We start from the raw sequence: 13,611 nt of genomic DNA on the forward strand, positions 1-13,611 counted from the left end.
GAGGAAAGGAGGCGGTGGGTGTGACTGTGTTGGGCCCCTGGCCTTCCGAGGGGGCCTGGGGAGGCTGTCAGGTCTCCGAGGGTATCCTGCTGAGCCGGTCTTGCCATCAGGTGGTCCCCACAGAGGCCACGTGGTCAGCGTGAGCTGCGGAGTCCACATCCTGGGGGGACCCCTGGCCCTGAACTCTCTGACCCTGGAAAGGCTGCTTACCACTCTGTGCCTCAGTTCCCCACCATCCCAGTGCAGGCGGTCACAGTGTTGGGAGAGAAATGAAGTGCACAAGAAACTCTTAGCACAGTGCCAAGTCCTACTAGTTCTTAACTACTGATCTAGGAACTTCAGCGGGGAAAGGCATATGCAGTTGAGGTGATCTGCATGGGAGATGCAGAGTGACTAACATCTGGGGGAGACACGCTTCTCAAAGCAAAAACTTTCATTGTGACTGAGGTTTTTGTTCTACCCTCACTCAGACCCAGAGTTCATAAGGAAGTGCAAATCTAATGTTCTTTTTTCTGCCCGTTCCCCCACCATGTGCCAGAAGTGGACAGACTAGCCCACGTGTGTGCAGGCTTTTTGAGGAGGAGCCTGCAGGACAGAGTGGCTCTCCAGACCCAGCACGTGGAGGGACTTCACTTCCAGGCAGCCAGCATCTGTCCCTGCACCTCGGAGAGTTCACGCTCTCTCTGGCTTCTCTGCTTTGATTCTCTTTCCTTCCTTGCCTTTCTCCTCCTCCTCGGTTTCTGTTCCAGAGATCCCTCCAGAATCCCACTCAAGTCCACCAGCCCTCTGTCTCCCCTTCCCGGGATAATCTGGCTGCCTCAGTCTCCCACACCCCTGACCCTGGTCAGGACATGCTGGAGGTCAGGGCAAGCTTCCATCTGTCTGGAGCATGCCATGCGTCTCCCTGAATCAGCCTCCTGTCCTGCGCTGAGCAGTCAATCCCTCAAGTTCCCTGCTAGGACTCTTTCACTTTACTCTGTGACTCCCTAATCCAAGGCACAAGGCTAAACCCCCATGTAATGTGCAGGGGACTGAATTGACTGCAGAATCAACCCAAGCTAAGGAATCAAATAGAACAGCCTGCCGACTCCTGTGGCTTTTGCCATCAGAGGGCAGATGGTGTACAGAAACCCAAGTGCAGGATTTCTGGTGTCCCCTTATCCTTATAAATAACCAGAAAGGGCAGAGGCAGAGGTCCTCCCGCCATCCATGCTGAGTTATTTTAGAGCCTCTAAAGCACGGTGGTATTTGTTCGATGCGCACACTCTGTAATTTTAGAGACAAACACAGGCCTACATTTAAGCCATGGGATGTCTTTCTAAAAAAGCCCCAAAAATTGAGACTGTTTACAATTTTCTCTTGTTTTCATTGAGAACTTTTCTGTTTTCTTACCTTTCACCCTATGTCACCCCCACCACTCCAACCTTTTTTTTTTATTCTCCACCCAGGAGCAGATGGCTCCCCAGGGCAGAAGGGGGCTGCTCACCCTGACCCCAGCCAGAGCTCAGTGGACACAGGGCCAGCGAGGCGACCTGAGGACCCTGGAGGGCCAGAGTCACCCAGGATCCCCGAGTCTGAGGACAGCACCTCCCCAGGGACAGTGGTAACGGCTCGTCCTGACCTCCGTGAGATGAGAGCAGCTCCCAATGCCAGCTCGCCCTGTGCCGCCCGGAAGGCAACGACCCCCAGGGGCGCAGGACCCACGGCTGAGGGGGCACCTCCGACTGGTTCTGGGCTGCCACGAGACCTCACGTCTGGGGAGAAGAGCCAAGAGGGGGTTCCGGGTCACCACGCCAAGGCTCTGCAAACCTCAGCAGACCTTGTCCCCGGAAACTGCCAGGGGTTGGCTCTGCCCCAGGGAACAGACTCGGGGTCTGCCAGTGCCCCGCAGGCTGACCCAGCCCTGCCATCGCCGAGTGACAAGGCCCAGGAGGCGTGTGGGGGTGCCTTGGGGCCCAGCTGCCCCGGAGGGAGCGGGCACTGCCCGGTGACAGACATCGACAGGCTCCTGGGGGAACTGGACGCCTCTGGAGCAAGGCTTCCCTCCCCCGGGAAAGGGGACCGGCTGAGCAGAGAGCAGGCTGCCCAGGGGCCACAGCCAGCCTCGGGGAGTCCGACCCCTGCCCCAAGGAGGCCCGGGGCGGCTGGTCCGGCCCCTCCCCCTCAGTGGGCCGGCCAGCCTTCGGTTTTGGATTCCATCAATCCCGACAGACATTTTACTGTGAACAAAAGCTTTCTGAGCAACTACTCTAGGAATCTCAGCAGTCTCCACGAAGACAGCACCTCGCTGTCAGGCCTGGGAGACAGCACCGAGCCGTCCGTGTCCCTCTCATCCATGTACGGGGACGCGGAGGACTCGTCCTCGGACCCCGAGTCCCTCACTGAAGCCCCGCGAGCTCCCGCCAGGGACAGCTGGTCCCCTCCTCGTCCCCGTCCTCCTGAGCCTTCTCACAAGGGAGACACGACGGAGTCGGAGGAGGAGCAGGTGGAAATCTGTTCCGCGGATGGCTCCCGCGATCGACCCTCAGCCACTGCCCTGGCTCCTGCCCGGGCGGCCACCTGCCCTGCCGTCGCCGCAGCCCTGCCACCCAGGGGCAGAGCCCTGAGCCAGGAGGGGGCAGAAGCGGGCCACACAGCCCGCTTTGTGCCAGGCACCTCCACACCCCCACGGTCACCTCCTCCTCTGTCAGACGTGAGCTCTCGGGAGGCGGAGCCGCCTGAGGATGCAAGGGTCTCCCAAGTCCCCAGGTCCCCGAGTGAAGAGGACTCTGAGGAAGCCACCCAGCCTCCTCCGGGCACCAGGCCTGTCCCCAGCCCCCCGGGCTCCCTCGGTTCTCCTAACATGGTGAATGGTTTGGAGTATGACTGTTTGGATGACGAGGCCCCACCTGAGAAACAAGAAACAGATGTTCACACTGCTGAAAACCAAGCCTCCTTCAGGGCATGTGTCCCCAGGAACGGAGACTCAGCTCTGGGAACCCGGCACACCTCCGGAGGTCAAGGCCCAGAGGACTTGTTGCCAAAGCCAAAAGCCACCTCCAGGCGGCCCCTCATGGCCTGGTTTAAAGAGATAAATAAGAACAGTCACGGGACGCACCTGCAGAGCAAAACTGAAGTGGAGCAATCCACGCTGCTGGCCAGAAGTCCCGACCCCAAGGCCCAGGTGCTGCTGAGCTCAAGCCACAAGAAGGGGGCCCCTGTGCCGGGTAGCCCCCCGCCTCGGCTGAATCTTGAGAATGAAGACCTGCCTGGGAAAAGTTCTGTCGAGACCCTTTTGAGTAACGGTCAGAAACCCAAAGCCGGTCCTAAGCTGAAGAGACTGAGCGTCAGAAGCAAAAGCAAAGTCAGTTCCGAGGCCCCAGCCACCCACACGGGGAAGACGGCGGGCGCGGAGCGCAAGAAAGCCCTGGTCTCGCCCCAGGCCTCCCACAGGATGCTCTCCAAGGTGGCGGCGCACCGGCTCCACACGGCTGACCACGAGGAGCTGGACAAGAACGCCGCAGTCACCCCCCTGTCTCCCCAGTGTGTGGAGGCCAAGCTGCCCCCTGGGACCCCAGGCTCCCTGAAGCCCTCAGCATCCGACTCGAGCATCAGGATGTTTGTTTCGCCCATGACCACCCCCAAGACCCTCCCTGAGCAAGATGGGTGCGGTAGGCTCCACCCGGCTGTGCATGCAGAACCCGACCGAAGCTGCCCGGCTGCCCCCAGACCTCCTAAGTGTGGTCCAGAGAGCAGGGCTTCCCTGGCATCCCCGGGGCCGCCAAGTCCCGCGGCATCGAGGAGCGGCATGTCCACAGCGGCCATCAGGCGGGAGGTCCCCACTCCCGGGCAGGGCGAGCGGTTCCCATCCAGCCAAACGGACTCCGCAGCAGAAGCTGCCCTGCCCGGGGTGACTGGTGACAAAAGAAGCAAAATAATTGCCGGTGAGCCTCCCGAAAGAACCAAGCAGCTGAAAATCATTGAGATCCCTTCTGAAAGGATGCCAAAGAGCACATCGGGTGACATGCCGGCTGAGAGGGACAGACAGGGGGGGCTCTTGTCCCAGAGCAACCGTCAGGAGAAGAGTGAGGTTGGGCTCTGTCACCAGCCAGGGGAGTCCTCCCCAAACCACCCGTCCTCACTCCCAACCCGGGTCTCCCAGGTGGAGCTGGAAGCGCAGCAGCAATCCGTCAGCCTGGCAAGACTCTACTCCTCTTCCTCCCCGCAGCTGCCGGCTAGAAAGGCCGATCCCGGCCAGGTGGCTGACGCCCTGGGGGTGCCCAGGAACGGCCCACCAGCGGGCCCAGTGCTGGACGACCATCCCTACTTCACGCCAAGGCCAGCGACCAGGACCTACTCCATGCCGGCCCAGTTCTCCAGTCACTTCGGCCGGGAGGGCCATGCCCCGCAGAGTCCAGGGCGCGCCCCTCGGGACAGCCAGATCCCTGGCACCAGCGGGGGCCTCTTCGAGGCCAAGGCCTCCAGAGGCACCGTTCTCAGCCTGGCTAATGGGCAGGGCATATACAGCGTAAAGCCCCTGCTGGAGACTTCGGGAAACCTTCCGACAACAGATGAAGCAGATGTCCTGTCCGCCCAGGAAACCAGCTGCCAGCTCACAGACAGAGTCGCAGTCACCAGGAGACATCACTACTCCCCGCAGAACTGGCCCCATGAACCCACCTCCTTTTTCTCTGTGAAGCAGAGGATCAAGTCTTTCGAGAACCTGGCCCACTCTGACCGGCCCGCGGCCAAGGCCGGCGCCTCCCCCTTCTCCTCGGTGAGCTCCAAGCCTCCCATCGGAAGACGGTCGTCCGGCAGTGTGGTTTCCGGGACACTCGTTCACTCCATTGACCCAGTGGCGAGGTCGCTGAGACGCAGCCTGAGTTCCTGCAGTGAAAGCCAAGGTGAAGCCGGCACCGCCATCCCCCCAATGACCAAGTCCCCGTCCAGCATGATGCTGACCGTCTCCCGGCAGACCCCAGCAGATGCCCGTAACAAGGGCGCTGACTCAGACACCAAGAGACCACCTGGTCCTTCGGGCATCCCTGCCCCAACCGCAACCCCTGCCTCTCCCACCAAGAGGAACAAGTCCTCGGTGCGTCACACGCAGGCCTCACCTCTGTCCCGCTCGAAGCTCCAGGAGCTGAGAGCCCTGAGCATGCCCGACTTGGACAAGCTCTGCAGCGAAGACTTCTCAGCAGGGCCATCCGCCGTGCTCTTCAAAACCGAGCTGGAAATTGTCCCCCGGAGGCCGCTTGGCTCCCCTGCTGGGGGCCTCGCTGGGTCCACTGCCCTTTCATGCCCCGAGGATGGGGCAGACAGGGCCTGTCCCAAAGCCACTGACCCCAGAGCACCCAGTTCAGCCCACGATGTGGGTGAGACCACCCAGGATCTGCCTTCCGGAAGAAGTTGGTCAGTTAAGTAAGTGTCCCTCCTTCCCTTTTATGTAATTTTTTTTTAATGGATTAGTTATAGACTTTTAGAAAAGTTGCAAAAGTAGTGCAAACTTCCCATGTACATCACATCTAGCTGCTCCTCAGGTTAACATCTTACATAACCATAGTCCATTTGTCAGAAGTTAACACTGAAACAACACACAATTAGCTAAATGACAGACTTTATTCAGATTACACTGAATAAATCCCACTAACATCCTTTTTCTAGTCCAGCCTCCAATTTTTTTTTTTTAATACTAGTACTGGAAAATAAAGTGCCTGCAGGGAAGTGTTTGCCAAAATGTTGCTCTAAAGAGAGGCTTTTGTAGGACAGGGCACTTTGCAAAAACACAGAGCAAGAGAGAGAGATTTTACGATAAGGAAACCTGACCATCAGGGGAGGATCGGAGCCTTTGAAAGTGACCGAAGTCAAACAGGAAACTTCTAGTATGTTTTAAAATATTTTACTGGAGCCTATACAATATTTAATATGTCTGAAATTTTCTGTTCAAGTTCAGCATTGGTCCCCTAACATCTTGGAGGGATCCTGGAATCCGTAGGAATTCCCTCTGCTATTGGCAGTGAATGAAATTCCTGTTGAGTGTTTGAGCTTCTTCAAGCAGTTTGAAATGGAGTTGTGACCAAAAGAGAGCATGAAAATCAGAAAATACCTGCAATGTGGTAGAAAGGAGATCATTTTTAATGCATCCTAGTACAGTGGAGAAGTTTTTTCTTTAACGTTCTTCCAATATGTTTATATTATTTAGTTTGCAACAACTCCTGGTCTCAGCAGGGGATCAGCAAAGACTGCAGTCCGTTCTGTCGTCAGTGGGGTCCAGATCTACTGTCCTCACTCTCATTCAGGAAGCGAAAGCACAATCAGAGGTGAGTGAAATAGGGAAAATAGGAGGAATGCATCCCTGTGTGCATAGGACTGAGCCCCTTTGCCGTTCACCTGAAACTACCACAACATTATTAATCAACTGTACCTCAATACAAAATAAAAAGTTTAAAGTTTGGGGGTAAAAAAACAAACAACTGCAGAAAACACAGGAAGATGGGACTGCTGCCACCTCGGTGCTCAGGCGTGTGCCACAGCTGTAGAGGACCCGGGAGAGCCCTTCTCCCAAGTCCCATGCAGCAAGTTCAGCAGCTAAGTCTGATCTGTCTTGGGTGCCTGCAGCTTGCTTCAGAAGCTTGCTTGTCTTTAATTTTTCAGTGCCAGATTGGTGTTTTACTCCCCCAGGAGCAACTAGTTACCATCTTCCCCACCCACCCCCCACCTGGAGTTTGTCTGCAGCAAGTGCTGCCAACAGGACTAGGCATGTTGGAACGGTGGGGGAATGGCCATGAGTACCTCCGTCCACCTGAGTGGACATAACTGCCTGTGAAGGGAGCCACCTGCTGGGGAAACGAGACTTAACAGCCCTACTCTGGGGCTTCCCTGGTGGCTCAGATGGCAAAGAATTCGCCTGCAATGTGGGAGACCTGGGTTTGATCGCTGGGTCTGGAAGATCCTCTGGGGAAGGGAATGGCAACCTACTCCAGTATTCTTGCGTGGAGAATTCCATGGACAGAGAAGCCTGGTGGGTTACAGTTCATAGGGTCACAAAGAGTTGGACACAACTTAGTGACTAACACAGTCCTACCCTGGCCCCAATTACAAGACCTTCAAAGAAGCAGATTAGTCATTACAAGTCAAGTCTTTCGATAAATTGGATGTGACAGTAAACAATAACAAAAGAAACCATGGGTTCATATTTAGAATACTTCTCTAAAGCATGTTAATTTCTCAGAAGGATTCATTAAGATTTGAACCCAAATAAATGAATATTTTTTATCCAGAGGAAAAAAAGCAAATATAAACAATTTTTCTTGGGTGGTAATATACCTGGTCACTGATACCACCTGAGAACACGATTCTGGAAATTCTAACATTACCCAGAAGGGTACCCAGATGTGACATTGGCATCTAATATGGAATGAACCAGAATGGAGAGGAGATGTGGAGGAATAGAGATCAGTTCCTTTCAGCTTCTACTCCCTTTGGCTTCTCTGTCCCTGGTTTAGTCTGTGCGGTTAGGAAACATCTTGAGACATACAGCATTTTTTACTTTCAGCAAGAGGGACTGTTCCGCTCCCTTCTTTCATCGACTTGTTACAAATCATGAAAGCCTTACTCTTGGATTTTGCATCAAGGTGGCTTAGTGGGTTCATACTTTGCCAGGCTCTTTGCTCCAGACATTTTACAGTGTTAGATATGAGGGGGAAACCAAAAAGCCTCAAAGGAGCTCACACTTGAGAGGCACACTGTCAGGGACCACAAACACAGCAGAGACTGCGTGGACAGCGTGCTGAACGCCACCCTGGGGTCATCTCCCGGCCTCCCTCACCTCCTCACCCTGGTTCCATATTCACCACTAGCAGGTGTTGAAGATTATTCCAATTTTGATCAGAATGCAGCTTTCTTTTGCCTTTTTTCTTATTGTCTTCAGTTAATTTTGGAGAGGAGCTGTGAGTAGAGACTTCCTTTCTCTGCCATCTTCAGAAGTTTACTACCTTGCTTTTTGTCCAATGAGTGTGATCCACAGGTGTTGTACTGACTTCCTGTGACCTCTGGAGGGTGCTGTGAGAGATTTAGAGTCAGGAAACAGCTCTGGTCTTGACACTTCAACAAGTGCAGATCTTGGGAGGGCTCTTGAGGACCATCTAGCTTCCCTGATGCTGTGCTAACCTTTTCGGAGAGGCAACACTTAGCCTAGCAGTCAGTCTCTAGCACACTTGTATCCTCAAACACAACTAGAGCAAGAAAAAATTTGAATAAATTAAAATCTTGGTGATATATCCCAGAATGCAGGAGAGTCTCATTCTTAAATATTGTCTTTGCTCCAGTAATATATTTAAATATCTGAACAGTATTTCTAGTTCAGCATCCCATTTCCAGAAGCCTCACTGAGATCACTTCCCAGACCACATGTTCCTGTTTTTGTGAGAAAGCCTAGTCATCAGTCCTCTCTGGTGACCAGCGTCTTGAGTGTATATATGCTTGAACTTGCCCGTGAAGTAAACATCCCAGCCCCCCAAAGTTCTGCTGGATATTCCAGTGTCAGCTTAGGTTTGAATGAACCTCTTTAGAGGGGTGTAAAAATGCTCTGGATTACTCTTTAGAACTAATACTAAACATTGTTTTTTTTAAATATTGGTTTCTTTGCCCAGTAAAAAAAAGAGGTGGTCTTCTCTTTCAACATTCTCACTTTCTCTGTCACAGCCAGCCTGGTTATTATTAGATTCTTTTTCTGTTGCTGAGTTTGAGAACACCTTGAATTGATGGATTATAAATCAGTTACTTCATGGGAAACCTAGCAACGCAGCTCTTTAAAATGATGCTGAATCATATCTAGCATGTGGGCAAAGGAAGTCAAAATTCAGAATAATTCAGCCCAGATAATTTTATTTTAAAATCCTTATTCCAAGGTACCTTTCGACTGATGCTTAAAACACAGGAACGTCTTCTGTTATTTAACCTAGGACTCAGTTACTAAGAATGTTCTAGTCCCAGTGAGTTGACAGTTTTATATGTACTTCCCATTTTTCAAAATAGTTTGTGTTTTTTAACTACCAGTTCATTCATTGTATCTAAAATCCAATGAGCTGAACATGGTGAGGTTGAGGGGGTGTAAAACTTATGGCTTCAATGTGCTCTTATCCTGTCTTGGCACCTGTACTTCTCTCTACTACTGACAACACGGGCTTTGTTCAATTGTAGACTAAGAAAACTGTAAAGAATTCCTTTCATGATTGACTTACGTGCTATGATCAGATTTGGTAACACACCATCTGGTGCTGAGGATGGCTTCTAAGTGTCCCGTGTCCCTGCCCCCATCCTGGTTCATATGACCTTCCCAGTGGTCCTAGAGCTATAAGATAGACCCTTGAAACTCCACATAAGCACCATGCAGGAGGAATGCAGGGTATTTGAGATGGGCCCTCCACTCCCAATATCATGTGGAGGCACCTAAAGAACCATCAAGGTTAGCGGTAAAAAGCCCCACAGTACTGTGGGGAGGATGTGTTCAAAACTTCCTTACTCTGGCACAAGAAATATATTGGTTTCTGTTTCTTTTCACTAGAACAAAGAAGATATTTGCTTCATAGTCTTGAATAAAAAAGAAGGCTCAGGTCTGGGATTCAGTGTGGCAGGAGGGACAGACGTGCAGCCAAAATCAATTGTGGTAAGTGACACTGTGGCGATGCGCAGCAGCCTGAGAACTTGATCAGCAGAGAATTCATGTCAGTCGGTTCAAAGAATGCGGGGGGGGGGGGGGGTGTCCTGTCACCAAAACAAAGCGGGGAAAGTGGTACGTAATGTTTTCATTGACAAACATAGGCACTTTTAACACATAGCGAGTGACCTAAGATTATCCTACATACAAACAGTTGTCTACATCCTCATATTCACCTAAACATTTTATTGGTTTAAGATGGACCTTAGAACTAATGGACCAAAACTTGCATTTGCTTATAAATCAGTTCAAGATTAAAATTTTATATCACTCAAGAAGCCTCTGAAATCATTAGGGAGATCAGCTTCCTTGGGCGAGACCCAGTTCTGTTCATCTTTTTTCTTATTGCCCCATGGAGCACCAGTATTCTTGCCTTGAGAATCCCGTGGACAGAGGAGCCACTCCATGGGGTTGCAAAGAGTTGGACACGACTAAAGTGATTGAGCATGCACATGGAGCACCAAGGCCCATTTTAGACGCTAGCAAGAATAAAACTGTATTGAGGTGCTGCTGCTGCTGCTATTAATCCTGTTTCTCACATGGAATGTTTTTGGTAAACCAAGCGTATCACATGGGAAACTTGCCATCAGAAACTCAATGTTACTACAGATTGGCCCTTTTTCTGGACGTCCTAAGTGAACTTGGCTCTGTTCTTTGGTCGTCACAGGTCCACAGGGTGTTTTCTCAGGGGGCGGCTTCTCAGGAAGGGACTGTGAGCCGAGGGGATTTCCTGCTGTCTCTCAACGGCGCCTCACTGGCTGGCTTAGCCCACGGGGACGTGCTGAAGGCTCTGCACCAGGCACAGCTGCACAGAGATGTCCTCGTGGTCATCAAGAAAGGGAGTGATCAGCCCCGGCCCTCCAGCCGGCAGGAGCCTCCCACAGCCAATGGGAAGGGCTTGGTGTCCAGAAAGACCAGCCCCCTGGAGCCTGGAACAGGTAAGAAATCAGTTCAGCAGCTGCGGCGGCCTGAGCTATTTGTGATGGTTTTGGCGAGAATGGCATGGATTCCGCTGAACACGTAAGAAACTGTTCCTGTCCAGATGCCTCCACGGTGTCGGGCGTGTTCGTAGTCTGCCCTCTGCTGCACTGAACCAAAGCCCTTCCCAGGACAGGCAAATACCTTACTTAACAGATCTTGTCATGCTTAACCTTTGCCCTTGCACTGTCTCAGCGGTTTGGTGTACTTTATTTTCTTCTCTTTTTGGCCACATGGCTTGTGAGATCTTAGTTCTCTAACCAGGGATTGAACCCTGGCTCTGGCAGTGAAAGTGCTCCGTCTTAACCACGGGACCACCAGGGAATTCCTTGTTTGGTGTATTTTCAGTGCAATCCTGGAAACTTAAGCTGTCAAAGGAAACCACCAGGCACTCAGTCCTAACAGCTTTCAGAGTTTGTAAGACTCAGGAACTCAGATATAGAAAAGGCTGTCCTGAAATTTATAATCACTAAATATTCCTATAGCCGCTTCAGGGCATCTGGCCTTGCACCAGCTTTAACAGAGTTACCAAACTACATGCATGTTCAGGCCATAAATTTCTTTCTTCGTATTCCTATTCTTCAAGATCCCCCTGCCCAGGGCTCTACCAGATCCAATATGCCTTACCCATGATAAGGTGATTACGCCTCATCAAGCAGTGACTGCAGCCCACTTGGGCTTGATGTTAGAGGTGCCTAGGAAGCTTTTTAAAATCCTGATGCCCAGGAAATCCCCAGGTCAATTAAGTTAAACTCTGAGGGTGAGTGTGGAGTGAGGGACGGGGGCCCAGTATCTTTTTAAGGTTTCCAGGTGATTCCAGTATGGGCCCGTTTTCCTGTTTAACTAAAAGTAAAATGACCTACTGAAAAATGGTGCCCCGCCCACTGTGAGGAAGTTTCTTTCAGACCATGTGGAATGAGTGAGTGAAGTTGCTCAGTCGTGTCTGACTCTTTGCGACCCCATGGACAGTAGCCTGCACCAGGCTCCTCCGTCCATGGGATTTTCTAGGCAAGAGTACTGTAGTGGGTTGCCATTTCCTTCTCCAGGGAATCTTCCTGACCCAGGGATCGAACCCAGGTCTCCCGCATTGTAGACAGACACTTTACCATCTGAGGCACCAGGGAAGTCCAAAGGGCTTCTTTAAACCACAGGAATGGCCTTTATATTCAAAGGTGGCGATGCTACCTTGGCCCCAACCCCAGGTGGACAGTTCAGTCTGTTTGTGGTCCTTCCCCTACCTCCCAAGCAAATAAGTGCCCTTTCCACTCAACTCAGACATCCTTCCCTGGAAGGGAAATAAACGGCAAATTTACACTCTGTTTTCAGACCCCCAAGATAGACCTCAGGCAGGCCTCTCCAAACCAGCACACAGAGTAGGCACAGGCTCGTTGCTATGGAGCTGGCATCACCACGGAAACGCTCTCCCCACAGTGGAGCCAGGAGATGGCAATGAAGACAGCTAGTGTGTGATACAGACAGACAACCAGAAGCAGGGGTACCCCTCACAGGAGGAGGACGGAAGCACCACGTCTCCCATGAGGCCTGGCATTTGGGTATCACAGGTTGTCAGAACCAGACTGTGATGTTCAGCTGCCAAGGTTGGCAGGAAATCGAATCTGATTCCCGAAGCGTGACTTGAGTCTACTCTGAGATGTGCACTGACTGTGGGGATTTCTGCCTGGGCAGCAGTGCCTTGTCTGTGCTTGCAGAAGGCGCTTAGGCAAGCAGAGGGGTGGGGACAGCAGGAACACAGCTCCGGGTGTGGGGAGACCAACCCTCACATTGGTGGACAGGACTCGAGAGTGCTGGGGGAACACGCTGGGGGCCCCTGGGCCGGCAGGGCCTCGGATTGCTGCCATCAGCTTTACAAACGCATGCTGTCGCTGCAGGGAGAAGCACGACTGCGCACGAGGCTGTGTGTGTGGAAGTGCTGAAGACCTCGGCCGGGCTGGGCCTGAGCCTGGACGGAGGGAAGTCATCCATGGCTGGAGACGGGCCCCTGCTGGTTAAGAGAGTGTACAAAGGTAATGTCCTAGAAAAGCCAGTCCACTGCCCAGTGCCTCTTTTCTCTCTGTGCATGTCAGCGCCTTCCATCTGGAAATCAAATTTGTTTTTAAAAATTTACCATGTTTTTAATGCTGTCTGACATCCAGGGTCTACTGCATCAGCTCTGTCATGAGCATTTCACACGTGTTGCTCATCCACGTGACAGTTATATAGCATGGGTACTGTTAGCATCCCTGTTTCACAAAAGAACAAAGTGACCACGGGGGGGTTACATAGACACCTAAGGTCACGCCGATGTCAGTGGCCAAACCCGGCTTGAACCCAGGCTGTCTGCTCTGGTGTCTGCACCCCCAGCCTCAACCCCATGTTCCTGTCTTCGTGTTGTCACTTACTGTTAGCTGCATGGATGTGAATACAGCAAGCTAAGGAGGCATAGCTCCTTCGCAGTTGCTCCATAGCAAGCTAAGTCATGCCATCAGCATTGCCAGTCAGGGGTACTTAATATTGGTCAAGGTCATATTCATTTAATATTTCAAGAAAGTAACGTGAGCCAGTAGATATCACTGAAATAGTTGGTAGACAGGGCTCTTCATGAACTCAGTGTATTTTATGATCTTGGACAGTTCTCAAAATTCTCTCTCTAGGTCCCAGAGCTGAACTGTTATATTATAATTATACTAATGATATGTTTATATATACCCACATATGTATGCTATTTATAGATGTAATATTTTATATTACAATACTGATTTCATATATACAATATATGTTTATATTGATATTGTTAGTATACTTATTCAGCTCAGGAATCTGAAGAGTGTCTTGGGACTGCCCATGATCACAAAATGAATTATTTAAGTGCATGAAGAAATTTCATATTTACCAATGATTCTAATAATATCTACTGCTCCCATCTTACTTTCTTGCAG

The 13,611-nt window shown here is 51.5% G+C and overlaps 1 protein-coding gene across 6 annotated transcripts in view; it reads left to right on the top strand.

The window, feature by feature from the left end:
- PDZD2 (PDZ domain containing 2) overlaps positions 1-13,611 on the top strand; it is a 395,186-nt gene that overhangs the window by 374,683 nt on the left and 6,892 nt on the right. For all 6 annotated transcript variants that reach the window (XM_070476533.1, XM_070476532.1, XM_070476535.1 and 3 more), the window contains 5 exons: positions 1,449-5,400; positions 6,182-6,299; positions 9,545-9,646; positions 10,365-10,635; positions 12,565-12,699. In XM_070476533.1, the coding sequence (XP_070332634.1) occupies positions 1,449-5,400; positions 6,182-6,299; positions 9,545-9,646; positions 10,365-10,635; positions 12,565-12,699 (4,578 nt within the window). The remainder of the gene's footprint in view (positions 1-1,448; positions 5,401-6,181; positions 6,300-9,544; positions 9,647-10,364; positions 10,636-12,564; positions 12,700-13,611) is intronic.

Source organism: Odocoileus virginianus, chromosome 14 (genome assembly GCF_023699985.2).
Source record: "Odocoileus virginianus isolate 20LAN1187 ecotype Illinois chromosome 14, Ovbor_1.2, whole genome shotgun sequence".
NCBI classification, from domain to species: domain Eukaryota; kingdom Metazoa; phylum Chordata; class Mammalia; order Artiodactyla; family Cervidae; genus Odocoileus; species Odocoileus virginianus.